Below are 18,485 nucleotides of genomic sequence, written 5' to 3'. Positions count from 1 at the left end.
AGGATAAAAAGGATCTGTCATACATACCACAAGTTCACTCTTGAATGGTGCTAAGCCTGAATTCGCTTCAAAGGTTCCGTGCGCCCTTTACCTGACACCACCCTAGTTCACAGTAGCCCTTTACATTTTATGAGGAGACCAGATACAAACTCCTAACCTTTTCACTGCTATTATACATGCCAGGTACAGGTAGCTGGATGCACCTCCAGTCCAAATAGAGCAATTACGATACTGTGTGCTATAGTTTTCAGTAGAATGTTAATTGGCTGAACTGTGAAGAGATTAATAATTAATGTAATCTTCAACAGTCACTTTGGAATAAAATTCGAGGCCTTGATCTAGGAAAGCCCATATTTACACTGTGGTATGTGGTTTAGTGCTTTCCTGAATAAGGATGTGTTCCTGAATCAAAGCCTTAAAGCTGGGCAGGGTGTTCGAATGCTGCTATTCAGACTTCACTACCAATAATGCCCCCATTACTGTCCAAATACTGATTCAGCTGTACATATTGTATGGAGTAACCATAATAACAGTCATGGGAGAATTATGTTAACCAAATATAGTGTGTTATCCAAGGACATCAAAAAAGATACATTCCAGGCCAAGAATTCAAGCCATTTAACCAGGAGCAGCAACACAAGTCAACAGCTCTGTGGTTTTCCATAAGGCTTTCTGTCTCTATAATGGGATCTGAAAATAAAAGCAGCCATACATACTTTATTCGTGATGCACTCTGACATTATAGACGCAAGAAACCCGTTCCACAACTAATTTCATGTCCATATAGGTATATGGTGCGTGTGTTATTCTGGTTTTTTTCTTCTGGAATGGATATTCCTAGGTGTCTTTTAAGTTTTCTACTTTTAGAGTTAGATATTGTACAATTAATAAAGATCATATGAATTTCACAATATTTAAAAGATTTTTTCTGAATCACTACTAGCCATGGTATAAATCTAGCATCTTATGTATGCTAGCATTGGGTGATGTTATTCACCCACTGTAAATATGGACCCATTTAAGACATAACTGTAGAAAAAACACTGTTTAAAGAACAAAATTCTCTACTGCAAACTGTTTAATATACAAATGGTGAAATAGAATAGATGAGTTACTCATTAAATGAATACAGCTGGTAGAAGAATAAACACTACCCGTCAAAAGGGAAAACATAATATTGTGCATGCTGTTGGCACAGTCATTGTAAACTATGACTGGATGTCTCTTTTTTTATTTTTTCCATTAGTCTCAATAGAACAGGGGTTTTGTGCCATCAAATGACTTCACGGGGCAGAAGGTGAAATAGTTTTGATGAAATAGATTTCATGAGTGACTCATACCCCAGGAGACAAAAAGAAGTATGTATCCTAGTACTTAAACTGAGAGACAAGGGTGAGTGGTTTGCCTGGGTAGGATTCAATGAGAACTGAGGATGGGCTTCAGGATCCCTGTACCAATTTCCCTGAAGGTGCAGTGCCCATCGTGTGGCGGAAGATGTTTTATTGAACATATTAATAAAGAAAATCAATGGGCATCTTGAGATTTAAGATTGTTAAGCCTTTTTAAATCTTTTGATTATTTAATATATGGTACTTATAGGAAATGCAGAGCATACGAGCATTTTAAATAAACTATTCCTCTCAATGCTGGGTTTTGCTTTTTATGGATTATTTCACTGGAAGCATCTGATATTTCCTAGGTTAAATTTAGCATAATCTCTTTAACTACGCTCATATTTCTCTGTACAAAGTTCCTGTAAATTCCTTCCTTAGTCAAATAGGTGGGACACAAGACTAGGAGAAAAGCCTGGATCCAGCTCTTTTGCGCATTCTTCCATTTCAATGCAGAAAGTAAAAAGGAGAAGAAGTGATGGCCAAGAAATCTATGGGCAAACATCCCAAATTTGGGGGGTTTTTGCAGCATCAATTACCCTTTTTCTTGTTTTCCCTTTCTCCTCTCTTACCCCCAAGTCATTTGGCAGATGCTGCAAAGATATGAAACATGATTTATGCATCATCTTGTAGTATCCTTAGGTTTACACTCAAAGGGCAGAATTCTTCTCTCGGTTCTGCATGGGCTACAACATTTGGTTCTCCCTACATTATGGTGACATGACAGCGAGTGTGAAAAATCAGGACAGAGGGTGGGAGGTAATATGCGCCTATATAAGACAAAGCCCCAAATATCGGGACTGTCCCTATAAAACTGGGACATCTGGTCACCCTACCCTATATGAGTGGATCTTTCATGGATGTCAGTGAAGGAGAACTACTGATTGAAGCTGGGCGATGCCATGAAAGTTACAGAGAAGCATTTTTGTTGTAAGTGAAGGACATTGGCATCAGTTTAGAAAGGAATGAATGCCCTGACCAGGCACATCTGTGTGCCTCCTTGCCAGAGGATGTTGTGAAGGCCAAGACTATACAGGGTTCAAAAAAGAATTAGATAAGTTCTTGGAGGATAGGTCCATCAATGGCTATTAGCCAAGATGGACCGGGATGGTGTTCCTAGCCTCTGTTTGCCAGAAGCTGGGAATGGGAGACGGAGGATGGATTACATGATTATTACCTGTTCTGTTCATTCTCTCTGGGGCACCTGGCATTGGCCACTGCCAGAAGACAGGATACTGGGCTAGATGGACCTTTCTTATGTTTTCTGTGTTTTTTTCATTGCTGGACATAGTGGAAAGTAGCCCTCCCCCACTCCCTCGCCAAATACTGTTTCTGTAGGAGGTGCAAAGATAGCTGTTGTGATGTGCTGAGGGCCTTGCTGTAGGACACTGTAGGGCACAAGGAACAGTGGTCACGTTTAGGTTGCAGTTAGCTAACAGATGGTAGCTAAGACCAACCTTTCCCCTAGCGTACATCTAGAACATACAAAGGAGCTTAGAGTGCAGACAGAGAGCGCAGACAGTGAATGGCTTCTAGACAAACTTCCAGTCCATTTGCCAAATATCTCCCAGTTCTTTTTTTAGTGCAAATGAAACAATAATAAAGATGGGACAAAGGAAGGTCATTGTGTATCCAAAAAAATGATTTATAAAACACAGTGCAGAACCACTGGCTGTTGACAAGTGTTGGGGGTGTTTTGTTTGTTTTTGGTGCCCTCATTGCCAGGAAATTCACATGAATTGCCTCAGACATCAGTTCCTCTTCTTTATTATCTTGTTTACAGAGGGGAATTGTACTTTTTTCTGGGCCTGATCCTACACAATTTCAGCCAAAGGAAATTTTCCCATTGATTTAAATGGGAAAAGGATCTGGCCCTATCTGCAGTTTCTTGTTTGGGGTAAGAGGGAGTTGAAACAAGGGTTACATAGGGTAAAACTTGTTTTTCTACAGCACTTTGCTTGGTGACTTGGCTGTCATCCCCCTTACAAATATTATCTCCTGACAAAATACCTTGTGCTGTTTCACTGATAATCTTCCAACTAAGTTTCCACAGTCTCTGATGGATCCAAGTTGTGCCAGACTATGTGACTTCCAAGACTCAGTGCTGCCAGGAGCTGCTCTCTGTTGAAGACGGCAAGTCAAAGAGCAGTTTTTGCTAGGGGAAAAATTAGCCTCAGTTAGGTGACTATCATCAGAAATGTTAATGTATTGTAGGCTACTTCAGAATGAGTTCTAGGGTCTCCCTACTGTTTTGCCTGAATAAGGACTGAATTAGGACTCCAGGTCTGGTGCGCCCCATTTGAAAGAACAGGAAGAGATAACACAGACTATGTAACAATAAGTAGTTTGTTTAAGTTTCATGGACCACACGTAAAGAACATTATATCCCTGGCATGTTTGCTAGCCATGTTAGATACAATGTTTTTCCAGGACTCCCTGCTGGAGCGTTGGATGAAGAAAGATGGCTAAGTTTCAGATATTGTCTGAGAGAGAAGCTGCCATAGCTAGCATCACAGATAGGTTCACTTGGATTTTCTTAGGAGCAGCTGTGGTGGAGCAGAGGGCTCCACGCAGTATGGTGCCCTGTGAGCCACAGATGAGAACCGACTTCAAAACTGCGGCTTTGAGGGTATGTTTACACTGCAGTTAAACACCCATGGCTGGCCTGTGTCAGCTGACTCGGGTTTGCAGGGCCCAAATCCAAATGTCTACACCACAGTTAAATAGCACAGTAATCCCAGCCCCGTGAGCCTGAGTCAGCTGACACAGGCCAGCAGTGGGTGTTTAATTGCAATGTAGATATACCCTGAGTGACAGTCAAGTTCCCCAAAATGATCTAATCTAAGGCCAGAGATGAATGTTCAGACCCATCTAAAAGGCCAAATCCAGAATTTCTTAGGCAAAACTCCCACTGAAGTCAATGGATATATTGCCTAAGTAATGACTGAGTAAAATCTGAGTAAGGGCTTCTGAACTTGGCTCAAGTTGCTGTTATCTTATGTAGACTGTGAGGAACATTCCTACGTTAAGCTAGATCTCTGTTGTTGTCTGGCACTAGAAACAGGGCCCAAACCAAAATGCAGCATCACTAAACTTTGGAATTGTTTGAGATTCAGACCAGAATGTTCTAAACAGTCTCGCCTTTATTATGGGCAAAACCTAAACCCCTGATTCAAATACCCTCCAAGTTTGGGACTGACACCATCCCAGTCTGGAAAATGCATTTGTCCTGGTATGAATTTCTTGTGGACTATTCCCTGCTAGTACATCTAGCAGCACTAAACGGGTCGGGCTTTTTCTTTTTTTCTTTCAGATATAGGACGTAGCAGATATTAAACTGATAAGGGCCATGGTAGGCAGATCTCTCAGTTTCAGAGGTTCATTTCAGAAGTTCATTTCAGTTAAAATAAGGACCCAGTAGTTTGAGTTCCTCTGCAAAGTATTTCTGAAGTTTCTGAGTTCCTTGGGTCTCCAAAACTGAGCTCAAAGTCTCAAAGAGCAGGCACCCTCAGAGGATTTCTGCTACTTCCTACTCCCAGATGGGCTAGAATACCTTGAGAAAAGCCTACCCAGTGGTATTTTGACACTTTAACTTCCAGCTACAATTGCAGGGGCACTTAAAAATGAAAAGTAATGAATAAAGTAGTTAATCAAACTTTTTAGAATCACCAGTGTTTGGGTTTGCGTTTTGGGTGAGGGTTCAGGTCAGATTGATTCACAGTGCCCTCATTTTTGGAATGCACCCACTCTACTGTTGAGTGCTGAATGAAATTTGGCTGTTGGCCCCATTCCTTCTTACAAAGAAGGCTAATTTGCTGAGCCCATACTGATATTATTGACTGTACCCTGTAAATATCCTGTAATGCATGGCATCTTTCTGTGTCCGCTGCCCTTTGCAGAATCAGAACTACTCAACCTGGGGTCATGAATCCTGTAGCTAACATCTAATGGAGATTTGAGCAGGGGGTTGGACTAGATGACCTCCTGAGGTCCCTTCCAACCCTGATAGTCTATGATTCTATGATTCTCCGTTGGCTGAAATAGGGATCTGTGCTTTTGAAGCAAGAGGATCTGAGTTCCGTCCATGCTGTCAGTGTGAAGTTTTGAGTGGCTGTGGTGTACAGCATAGCAACAAACATGATAAAGCCCTTGGTGACCATGTTATCATACAGTGAGCATGTAGTCTAGGATTATAAATTCAAGTAAAATATACTTTCCCACATCCCTCTGCCAAGAACCACATGTAGTGCTGAATTACTCTTATTAATGTCTTGGAAATCTCTTTTATTAATGATTAAGGCTCTGAATCAGGAAACTTACCTATTCAGGAAGGCTGTTTAAGTGCTTTCCTGAATCAAGGCCTGAAAGAGCATTCTCTGTTACTTACTTACACACACCCCCACACACACACACACCCGCACACACACGCCAGGGAGCAGCCTCTCTCTCTCTCTCTCTCTCACACACACACACCCCCACCATCTTTGTAGGAAGCAACACTTCTGCTCCACTTCTTTGACTTTAAACTATTTAGTGTGATGGGGTTACAAACTAACTCCCTATCTGAGACTGTATTAACTTTTAAACACAGCCTTTTATTAAATGTAATGGTTAAGAATGAAATGTAAGCCATTCAAAGTACGGTAGTTTCATTTTATTGCTTAACTGGTTAATTACTGGTAGGTTGGGGCTTTTTTGGTTATTTTAATCACTTAATTGCTGCTTTCATCTTCTGTGAAAGAACCACACTACTCCTGCCAGTAGAGACCTTTGATTGGAAGCACTTGTAAATACACTTAGGGCTGGTAAAATGGTTTAATGTTCCTTATATTGCCTTCAGGGGGTTGTTTTTCTTTTTAAAGATGGGGGAGGGGAAGAAATAATCAGCTCCGTTTAAAACTATCAAAGACCATTTGAGACCAACATCTCTCCAAAGAGTCAAGTACAGCAAATTTCAGAGGGTGTTTATTTGGTTTCCATTCGATACAAGCTGTCCAAAATTAGACTTGATTCAAGCCACACTGATACTCTAGCAAATCCCAGGGTCATGGCAGTTGTTTTGTACAGGTGAATATCCACAGTAACAATGTAAGTATACCAGCTGCTGAGCTCCCTGCACTCTGCTACATGAGCCTCACACGCCAACTAAAAATAACAATATCACCCAGAATGTACTTTACTGTTTATCATTATCAGTAGTTAATATTAACTGAGTACTGTAAAATGAGATAAAGGAAGGAATTTATAGCCACAAACATTGGTTTGACCACTGTAAATCCCAAGTAATTCCATTACAGTCAGTGGAGTTGCATCAGATTTACACACTAGTATAAGTGACAGGAGAATTTGGCCCACTGGTGTGAACAGATGGTGTTCAAGTTTCTCCATTGCACAGCCATGGCAGTGCTCCCTGGTGCTAACCTGTTATGTCTGTGCTGGGAATCCAAAGATCTCTGATAATGTACTTTAGGTATGACAAAAACCACTTCTCTTCTCTCTTGAAACCCAGTTCCGGGTCTCTCCCCAGCAGAGCTGGCCACTCCTGCCAAAGTGTTTTGTGCTTTTGTGATATGGACCAAAAGAACCTAGGATGTGACCACCAAACTCATTTTCACCATTTGATCTGAGAAGATTTGAACTGTGGCAAAAGTTCAGGTTAATGCATTGACCCAGTATATACTGAGCCTCCTTTCTCTTCCTCACTTGAAATAGCCAGTCTCCATTCAATGGGGCAATCACTGGAACCAGGTGACCTACTGCATCTCAGAACTACTGTAATTGTAATGTCCTATGTAATGTAATGTAATAATAGCAGCTATTATTTGCATGCTATTTGGTAGGCATTGACAATATGCTCATCACTATACAAGACAGAAGAGGGCAGCCCTGCCCAAAGACACAGAAAAGTCAAGCCTGCACTGAGACAGAAAATGATAAGAAACCAGATTGAGATGTTGGCTGGGGTGGAGTCATGCATGAGCTTGAAGGTGCAGACAAGAAGTTGATGTTTGATGGATTAGGCAACAGATCACGCACAGCATTCCCTACATTATGCCTTTGTCACTGTTCAGAAAGTGACTTGGTCTGGCCAGCCTGTGGATTCACCTAACTCATACAAGCCACCTTACTGACTTTCTTCATTGTTGTTCTCTAGTGAATTTGGGGAATGCTGATTCATTAGCAGTCTGGGAGACTGAAGCCCTCTGTTTATCCACAGAACAGGTGCCACACTGCCAACTTCCTAGCTCACCTTCCCCTGCCAGGATCTCTCAGTCCTGTTTTACAGAAGCTCTTTGGGATGGATGGACATTCTCCTTGGAGAATGCCTACAAGGGTAACAGTCATGATGACAGGGGTAATACAGACATGAACTTAGACCAACCTACTCATATCACATAGACCAACAACACATGATGTGAATGGGTAATAGCCTTCAGTCACTCCTAACCTTGTCAGGATTTGAACTGGTGACCTAAATGCGGAAAGCACTGCAATTCATCACTAATTCCCTCTGCCATTTGGTCCCCTAGGACTTTGCATGCTTGAAAAAGTTGAAATAGTTTTTTCATTTGACCACACAAAATGATTGAACAGGTTCATGAATTTCCCTCAAAGGCTCAAATATTGATGATATTATCAGAAATCACAGACATCTGATATAGCCAAAAATCCCTTTGTGGAACCAGAGAGCATGCATGCACCTCTCAATTTGGGGAGGTCATAAGGACAACGGGGATTAGTTTGAGGCAGAATGGGCAGATGAATGTTTCACTGTTTCTCATGAGACCCCAACAACTACCCACAAATGGTGCCCTTCCTAAAAGCCTGTAAATGACTTGCTACTGACATGGTTGCAAACTGCTATGTCCAAAACTGTTCTGGCGACACTACAAAGTGAATACACAGCCCGAAGACAAACATTTTCTCCGAATCAGCAACAGTTGCTCAGTTCTGGATGGCTTCCAAACTTAACCTTCATTCAGTAGCAAAATAATGAAATACACTGACAGCAGCCAAGGAGCAGCAGCAAAAACAACAACAACAACAATTACTAAAAAGATAAAAAAAGCCCAACCAGACAGAGGGAAAATCAAAAGAGTGAGGTATGATGTAGAACTGAATGGAAATACTATGCATATTCTGCTTTACATAATGGTTCCAGCCACTTAGAATTCTCTCTTTTCAAGTGTGGTTTGCATGCTCTTTATTAATCATTTTATGTCTGTTAACATCAGATATGAATGGTTAGGGTTCAGGAATTAAAGAATCAAAGAAATTAAAGATGGAAAGACCTATTTGATAAATCTCTCTCTCTCAACTGCTCACGACAATGATATGTGCGGGTGATACTTGATATTGGGCAGTCAAAGTATGAAGGAGTCTCTAATGATCACTTGGGGTCCTTCAGTCAAGACTCCGTGTCTTTCTCATAGATATGCTATGATTCAACTGTAAGTTACTGGGCTCAGTTCAGGAATCATGGGATGTAATTTTGTGACCTTTGTCATGCAGGAGGTCAAATTAAATGACCATAATAGACCCTTTTGTAATCAGATTTAGGGGTTTTACATGGTTGACCGTCTTGCATCCTGGTCTGGAGAGACACCACATAATGTGCTCGATATCGCATCTCCCTGAGGATTACTGGTGTTGAGTTCTGAGAGAGAAATGCATACCCTGAAGTCTGTGTTCATTCTTCCGTGAGGAGGCAGCCAACCGCTCTGTGAGGCGGTCAGTCTGCCAGCTGGCTGTAGAGGAGCAGTGGCATCAGCTGCAGCCTGTCCCCTCTGCTAGCTACGTGAAATATCTGGTCTGAGAGGATTAGAAACTGGAGGAATAGGGAGCAAATTGATGCAGGGAGCTGGGGTTGGGATAGGAGAGAATGCTAAGGTAACTATTATTTTTAACATTCTTCTCATCATCTCAAATTACCTACAATGATGAGGGTGGGGAATGGAGGAGACTAGAAGTTCAAATATAAAATCTGACTTTCAGGAAAGGCTATGGAAAATCATAACTCACATTAGCGTGAGATTAAAGGATAAAATTAGATTCATGCTCCAGTCAAAAATGAAATCTCAGTCTTCACTTTTTGTGTCACATGCACTGGGCCAGAGTTGTGACCATGTGGCTATAGGGCTTAGTCACCAGTGTGCAAGAAGGGAGGGGAGTCTTAAGTTCTTGACATTACCTGCCCTGCTGTTAAGACCATTTCCCCTGATGTACATGTCAATGATGGATAGCCACTAGCCTGACAGGTGGAAAAGCAGAATTGTCAATTGTGAGTTTACCTTTTCCATCTCCTGCCTCCTAGGCCAAATATCAGGCACTTCCTGAAGGAGATTCATTCTTCTGAAAGTAATTCTCTTCCTTCCTTTGCAAGACCCTGCAAGCAGAGAACTTGGATCTCCCTTTTTAAAAGACCCTCTTGTGTCACAAAAGTTCTAAAGAAACTAGATTTGTAGAGTCCTGTGTGCTCAGGTGTTACCAGTTCTTGGATGCACTCAGACATTTTGCATTAAACAACCACCACTAATGGGAGCCAGGGGGCTTCTTGTCTTCTTTGCCTGCTTATCTGGTATTCCACTGTACTACTGTCCTGTTAAATAGTGGAGGGCAAAGTCTTCCCTCTATGCATTTGCCACAATCTGATACTGTACTGTGAGATTACTTGGAACACTTACACTAGCATCTCTTATTCTGAGGGAAGCTCTTCTCTTCCGCTCACTCCTCCCGAAGTGAATATATGGTTTTGCTATTCACATGTTAGCCTTGTAATGACTTTGCTAACTGGGTACCCAGAAGGAGAGCTTTGTTGCCATCTGTCACAGGTTCGCTTGAACTAGCAGAGCGACTTGCAAAGCAGAGCTCCCTTTAATTTTACAGCACTCAACTGATATCCAACTCAGGGCTTTAAATTCAACCCTTTAAAACAAAACAATATTTTCCTGGCTACACTAAAAGATGCAGTCAAAGTTAGGCCCCTGACCAAGCTGGGCATTTGGATTAAGACAGTGAAGTACCTTCCTTCCCCCACATTCCCATCCCAACTTCACCCAGAATTCCCTCACCTAGAGGAAGAACCCAGTCCTTTTTACCTTGCCTGCTGGGCTCTGATTGGCTTCTGCCTGCTTCCACCCCTTCTAGCTGCTGCTGGACCAATTATTGTTGGTTCCACCAGCAGCTGATCCTGGGTGGCCTCTCTAGGAGCTCTTGGAGGTCTAAACTCACTGCTCTTTTCACCCAAAAGGTGGGCAGGGTGTGCCAAGGCAGCAGGGCTTCAATCGTTCACTGGTTCAATCAAAATAAGCAATCAGAGTTAGGCCTCTGACCAGGCTGTGCTTTTGGATTAAGACAGGGGAGAGCCTTCCTCCCCTGTCCCTGCTTTGCGCAGGACTGCCCTCCTGGAGGAAGCATCCCACCCTTTTTTACCTTACCTCCTACACCCTGAGCAGTGTGACCTAGTGGCTAGTGCACTGCACTGGGATCCAGGAGACCTGGGTTCTGTTCTTGGTTCTGTTGGTGATCTTGGGCAAGTCACCAACCTACTATGTGCCTCGGTTTCCCCATGGGTAAAATGAGGATAATAATACGGACTGACCTCCTTTGTAAAGCACTTGGAGATCTATGGTGAAAAGCTCCATATAAGAGCCAGGTATTATTATTCCAGCAGGGGGCATCAAATGCCTGGCACACCTCATCACCCATTCAGAATCTGACCCCAGAGTTACGGGAGGGCAGAGAATGAACCCACATTATTAGAGACTTCATGAGGCAATAAAGCTGCATGTATAGAAATTCTAGATGGACGGTGTTGGCGTTGTGAGAGTGCTGGGGAACTGTGCAGGAGAAATCCTCCTCGCTCAGAGGCTGTGCTGTGCTCTGTCCTGTTACTTCTTTCAGCTGCTTGAATGTATTCTCCTTCCCTGACAGGTCCATGGGACATGTGTGTGCAGACACAACACAGCAGGGAACCACTGTGAGAGGTGTGCACCATTATACAATGACCAGCCTTGGAAGCCAGGAGATGGAAAAACTGGGGCACCAAATGAATGCAGAAGTAAGTGGCGGGGGGTGTGGGGGTGGGGAGGGCCTTAATGTCTCAGGGCAATAAATCACCGTCCAAGTAGGCAAGGCTCTATAATAGACAATTCACCCAGTTTGGATTTATGGTGCTCTTGCAGCAGATGGGGAATGAATTGCTAGGTAACTGCTAGAAAATCCTTTCAATCAATGTATTTTTTTAATGTAGCTGGTCTATTTGATCTATTGCAATATAGAACATACAAGGCAGAACTCTGCTCTTCAAAGAGAAACATTCCCTCATTCATTTCACCATTCCCAAGCATGAGTGTCTACAGAGCTGCAGTAGGCTAAGAAAGCTTAAGGGGATAAGTTTAATGGGGGGAAAAGAAATGTTCAGTGATCTCTGTCCTTGGCATGTGCATGGGAACAAGGTTTCAGAAATGTTTTGATTTGAGTTGGTTCCAAGTCTATATTTAATATGAGATATAATTACATTATGTATTTATTAATAACTAGAAATGGATTTCAACCAACCTCCAGCCCCTCCCCTTCCCCAGTCCAAACAAACTAGGGCATTTGTGTGGTGAGAATCAGAATCCAAACTTGGATCTGGATCTAAATTTGTTTATACAGTGGTCTGAAACAACACCCCAGTTCTGAGCACTCCGAGACTTAGGGAGGTTTGATGTCTATATGGTGGACTCATCCAAAACCCTGGATCCAAACACCCCAGAACCTTGGAGTGAAGTCCAACTCTGGATCAAATCTGTCCATCTCTATTTTTTCCTCATCTAGCACTAAAGGTGTGCATACTTTACAAAACACAAAGTATAGCATTGCTGCCCCAAACAGTTTACAGTCTAAACTGCATGGGAAAAAAGCCAACAGCGTTTTAATGTGGGAGATTCTAACTGGAGCAGAACAGACAGAGTCGTAGCTGATCAATCTCGGAAAATAAAGTGGACTTTCAAGTTTACTAATGAGGGCTACAGGTTTACTATAACATATATTAATTTTAGTACAATCAGCTTGCATGCTTCAAGCTAGAATTGCAGGACATTGAAACAATCCTGAAAAGTCTTTATCTTTTTGTTATATTTGCATTGCAAAAGCAAAATTATGAGTGGCTAGAGCTGGCTGGAACACAGGGGAGGTTCTGCGGAAAATTTTGACAATATGGCGAAAAATCAAAATCTGAAATCTTTCAGTCAAAAACTGAAATATTTTGGCCAAAAAACAAAATGTTTCAACCAAATATTGAAATATTTTTATTCCAAAATGCTGTCACAGTGCCTCATGTGAGTTGTCGTTCAGTTGTCTCATGTTCCCTTTCTTCTCTACAGGAGGGCTGCCTGGTTGGACTGCCTCTCCATGGTGCGTCATGGTTTCCCCTCTTGTTGAGGAGAAGTGGTGTATCCTGGGAGTCGTACGGCTATGGTGCATCATGGAAGATGAAGTCCAGCTGAGGAACCCAGCCATAGAGAATGGGGAGATGAGCCAACTGAACCACAAATTTCATAAGGCACTGCGGCAGCATATCTGAATCTGAATTCTGGGGGTTGGGCCAAAATATTTCTGTTTTCAGGCATTTGGTTTTTTGACAAAAACAGACACTTTAAAAATAATTTAGTTGAAAACCCAATTTTCTGTCCAAAACCAGTTTTGACAGGAATTTTTCAACTCGCCGTAGTAATGATAGATCTGTTATGGCCCAAAGGGCTCAGTTCTACAGGTGGAAATAAACAGGACAACACGAAAAGAAGAGATGGTCCAAGACGCATAGTTTAGATCTAGATTTGGATCTTAGCTTTCCCAAAGTTAGGCAGTGTTCAGACGTGGGGTTTTGGTCCAGGCCCACCTGTAATTAAATTTAGATACTTAGATAAGGTATACAGTTCGTGACAAATGGCTTTTTCACCTGACTGTCAGTCTTTCTTGGGATTTACTAGGAGTTTCATTCTGCTTTGACATTTCTGTTTTTAATGTAAACCCAGGAAGGCAGGCAAAAGAAAAATGTTTGGCATAAATTAATTTGGTCCTAAGTTCATTTCAATGAAACCGTCACATAAGTGATACTGTAGGCTCTGTGCTTTATAAACATGAGTGAGAAATGCATTTCCCTGCTCCTTAACAGAGTGCCGCTGTCACAACCATGCTGATAGCTGTCACTTCAACCTGAGTGTTTGGCTGGCATCTGGGAAACACAGCGGTGGAGTATGTGACAACTGCAAACACAACACAGAGGGACATCGATGTCAAAGGTGCAAACCAGGATTTTACAGAGATAGGGGGAAACCTATGTCTTCCCCAGAGGTCTGCAAACGTAAGTCCAACATACTACAGTACAAATGAATGGTGAAAGTTGTTTAGGTCTACACATTACAGAGTGAGCTAAGACATGCAGCCCATTAAAAGTATCTACAGGTATCTGTGGAAATACATCATAAATACATTATCCTTTCCTCCGACCCTTGTTTGCGAGCTCTGTTTTCCTGGTCAAGGACACTTTCCTCCTGACCCTGGCACCAAAGTCTGATTTCGGTGTGGGATCGTGGAATGGTCTGATATAAAAAAAAAAATTATTATCTGAAGCCATTCTATTTTTAGGGAAAGTTTTATTCTGGTTGCGTTTGCATTTAAAATGCTCCTATGCTAGTGAGGCACACATTTTATTTAGTTGGGTTTATCTGTATCTCACCCAAAAGGGGCCTACAGCATCCATGGGTGTATGTTCTAACTGCTGTGAGGCTCCAAGGAGCCACAGGTTGATTTTGCATTCTCTCCACAGACAAACATGAATAATATTGGCTGCAGGGGATGGGTAGGGAGTTTGAGCCTCTGAGCTCCCTCCCACATCTGACACCTTTGATCCCACCTAGTATTCCCCAGGAAGGTTTCTGTTTGTAACAATCTGTCATTTCATTCATCTCTCCCTCCCCTTGGATACTTCCCTTTCTCTGCCTCTGGATGAAGCTTGTTCTCTCCCCTATGCAATCATGATTCCTCCCCCAGCCCTGTCCACGCAGTCGTCAACACAGAAGAACTGCCTCCTTTGTCACCTGTGTTCGTTCCCATTGTCAGCCATTGCTTCTGAAGTTCTCCTGCTCCTTTGAAAGCCCTGATCAAGGTTTCTCTAGACACTTGGGTTACACGTGCGCTTCTTGCTGGGACCAGCTGGCCTGCGATAGTGCTTGATCATTCCGGGCAGAACATGCCCTATGTTTCTGATCCTTTGTATTCACCTTTCATTGGATCTTAGAGCCAGCTCTGTCTCCCCCCAATTCTTTCTTTTTGATTTCTTAACCTTGCGACAAAGCTCATTGATCAGGGGAGGAGGCAGGGCTTCCTTGGCTGTCTTCCCAATTGTGTTTGATGATGCCCAGATTTCTAGGGATTTTTCTGCTGGTTTGTTTCTGCTCTGAGAGGACTTGCCGTATGCAAAGATTTGTAATGAGAATAAATTCTTGTTCCAGTAGATTAGATTTCAAGTCTTATGGCACCTGAAAGAATCAATGTACAAGCTCTTTTATTTGACAGCAAGGTGACAGTGTAGTAACCAGCACTGTGTGTAATATGAGATAATCATTAAGGCTAGGAACATTAAAGAGTAGCAGAGAAGAGAAAACATTATTTAAAAATACAGCCTATCTGTGAGGAAACCCTAGAACAGGCTGCCTGGGTGAAATCAGACCCTGAGCCTACCTACAACTCTTTTGTCCAGTCTGGGTACCACCTTCTCAGCACATCTTGCCAATGTTCTGCAAAACAAACAGGAAAACATTTCGGAAGGATGCAGTCACACAAGCAGAAATATACCCTGTTCAAACAGAGCTAGTCCTGTGGTGGCAGCATTTTAAGTAATAGCGTTTTTCCCAGCAAGATGGTTAATGCCAATAGAAGGCTCCCTGCAATTGTTCCCATTATGTATAACTTCTGCATTAAGACTCCAATTCTGCATAGCACTTATGCACATATGCATGACTTTAAGCATGTGGGACTGAAGTCAAAGGGACCACTCACACACTTAAAGTCACACACAGTGCTTAACTGTTTGCTGGCTCCTGACCTAAGGAACAGGTAGGCACTTTCCTCTCTAGAGAACCCCCCTAGTTTTCATGGCTGATTTGTGAACTGTGGTTGTATTTGTGTGGAGCAGGGAGAAACATTCAGTCTTCAGAGCCTGTTCAGAGAGACATATTTTCACTGGGTATTAGTCTATGCCCTTTTCTATCTTATTTAAAGGTGAAGGGGAGAATTCTTACAAAGACATTCAGTTGGTTACCTAAATGGGCAGCGTTTTGAAGCTAAGAGCTGAGCTCCACAAATTTCCCAGTGAGGGGTGTGGGTCGGTACGGGTGTAAAATGCTGCATCTACACAGGTAATTTTCAGGAAATCTCCCCCTCTTCTGCTATCACTGTTTAGCTCGACCAGTGACACCACCTGTAAAGGCACTAATGGAGATAGAGCCCCCATACTCCACCGATGCAACAGTTGTGGGGAGGAGAAGCATTGCACTGGGTGGAGCAACAGTAGGTTTGGTGGGGGGAAAGATTCATCCCACAGGGTCCCCCCTGATGCAAGTGCATTTACGGAGGCTTGGCACAGGGTTGAAGATTTATCCCATAGTGAACTTTAACCCATGGAGGTGCATTTCTCTCACACCTCAGCCTGCTGATCACGACCTGAAGAACTACCAGGTCTGGGTGAATAGCTTTGTGAAGGATTGGGCATGCCACCTCCTACACATCCACTCACGTTGGCTGAGAAAACCCTCCAAATAGTACCAGAGTCACAACATTAAATAACTAAATGTTTTCGGGAAATGATGAAGAGAGCCATAATGAATTGGTCACGGCAGACTGCACGGATGCTTTTGGGGTGAGCAACGTGGTTCTTGGCTTCACATTGGTGTGGAAGGGAGAAGAAATACAGGGGATTAAAACTCACCCAGTATTTACAGTAGACACTGAACTGGGAACTAAAAGATGATGAAAAAGATGAATGAAACGCTGTGTTAAGCCTTTTGAGAAATCATGCTTTAAGAGAGTGCTCTTCCATCCAGAGCAAAGTCTCGGTTAAGCTACGACAGCCCCCAAAAAGTTAGCAGGACTCTGCTAAGGTCCAGAAGGAATCTTTAGGCATTAGTCATAATAATCGGCAGCATTCTTTCTTAATCACTGCTAGGGGGGGAAGGGGTTGTATAACAACTGGCTGCACTGGTGCTATCCAGATCCCCCTTCCCTGACTTCTCCATTTACAAGACTAAAAAGACATTTGCTTTAAAAAAAAAAAAATCCCAGCTGAGATTTAACATGTAAATATGATTCTGCCATTCCTTTTCATCTGGAGAGATCGCCTGTCTCTGACCTCTTTGCTTCTGCTGTTCCTGGCAGCTGGGGATGAATGGGAGCCAGGTCATGCACAGAGCCTTGTTTTGACACTGCTTAGATTAAAAAAAAAAAAAAGAAAGAAAGAAAAGGACATGAAAAGAGACACAGAGCCCAGTACACACCTGCTTGTTATTGCGGGTGACAACACAGGATTAAACAGTTTGGATATAGGCTTGTATGGGAGCTTTGAGTCAGAAGCCTCGTGAAGCCGAATCGTTTCCCAGCCAGTGGTCAGAAAAGCTGCTGTATCCTTGGCTCTTTCCTGTGGCTTATTTGGAGGCTTAAAGGATACTTCTGAACTGACACCATCTTTTGTATTCACCCTTTGCTTATCCAAGGGGGGAAAAAAAGCAAGTATGTAGGACCGTCAGGCCAAAGTCTTCAGGGAAATGGGCTTTTTACTCTAGCAATCAGCTTGAAAATTAAAATGTGCGCATGCACACACACCCCATCAATAAAGCTGTCCCTTCCCTTCCCTTCTTTCCCCTCTAGACAGATCTGTGAACCTTCCAGTTGTAATATTTGGGATTAATCACATCTTTGTTAGAGTCAATATCTCAGTCGGCCACACAGATGGTGACCACACCCGCACAGACTGTAGTGTATCCAATTTCCTTGATTTATGGGACATTTTTGAGTGGTTTTGGCCCCACATTTGACCTGCTTTAAAAATTGTTCGAATTTGGTTGGGATTATATTCCAAATTCCAAAGATTTTGTTTTGAAATTTGGAAAAGATTGAATCTGCTGTTAACTGTGTTTTGCACCGTAGTTTTGACAGAAATGAAAGGTTAGTTATCTCTGTCGGTATGTCTACACTGCAACCAGAAACCTGCAGCTGGCCCGTGCCAGCTGACTCAGGCTCACAGGGCTCAGGCTAAGGGGCTGTTTAACTGTGGTGTAGACAATCCAGCTCAGGCTACAGCTCAAGCCCTGGGACCCTCCCACCTTGCAGAGTCTTAGAGCCCGGGTTCAAGCTTAAGCATCTAGCACTGCAATTAAGCATTCCCTTATAGCCCACGCTCCACGAACCCAAGTCAGCTGGCATGGGCCAACCGTGGGTTTTTAATAGCAGTGTCGACATACCCTGAGAGTCTCTTACGTATGAATTCATTGGAGTACTACATGCCTGCTATATTCATGTTGGTTGGAACGACATTGTTGCAACTAATATTATAGTTTACATCTGTATCTAATTAAGATACAGCTGGAGACATCTGTGCTGAGAGCAGACAAATATTTATCTGCTTTATGACTGCTTTCATTCCTTGGTTTCCTCTCTGTCAACAGCATCCTGGCAAAAATCTTATAACTGCAGCTGCCAATAAAAATCCAAGTGGACATGTGGGATACTTCAGTGACCAACAACAGCCACCTCTAAGATACAACCATGTAATATTTTGTAGTGTAAATATTTTGCTGCTGTAAAGGGGAGAACCCAAATAAACAGGGCCCTACCAAATTCATGGTCCATTTTGGTCAATTTCATGGTCATAGGATTTTAAAAATCAGAAAGTTCATGGTTTCAGCTATTTAAATCTCAGATTTCACAGTGTTGTAATTGCAGGGAGATTTTGACCCAAAAAGGAGTTGGGGGGGGTCACAAGGTTATTGTGGGGAGGGGGGATTGCTGTACCGATACCCCTACTTCTGTGCTGCTGCTGGCCGGGAGCCCAGC

General features: G+C 42.7%; 1 protein-coding gene across 1 annotated transcript in view; it reads left to right on the top strand.

Annotated features, from left to right (window-relative positions):
* The window catches only part of LOC141990442 (netrin-4-like), a 65,541-nt gene that overhangs the window by 25,750 nt on the left and 21,306 nt on the right, over positions 1-18,485 (top strand). Inside the window, exons 4-5 of the mRNA XM_074957622.1 lie at positions 11,325-11,451; positions 13,552-13,740. Coding sequence (XP_074813723.1) covers positions 11,325-11,451; positions 13,552-13,740 — 316 coding nt within the window. The remainder of the gene's footprint in view (positions 1-11,324; positions 11,452-13,551; positions 13,741-18,485) is intronic.

The sequence above is a fragment of the Natator depressus genome, chromosome 7, assembly GCF_965152275.1.
Source record: "Natator depressus isolate rNatDep1 chromosome 7, rNatDep2.hap1, whole genome shotgun sequence".
NCBI classification, from domain to species: domain Eukaryota; kingdom Metazoa; phylum Chordata; order Testudines; family Cheloniidae; genus Natator; species Natator depressus.
The sequence above is the reverse complement of the archived record's forward strand: the minus strand, read 5'-3'. Positions and strand labels throughout refer to the sequence as shown.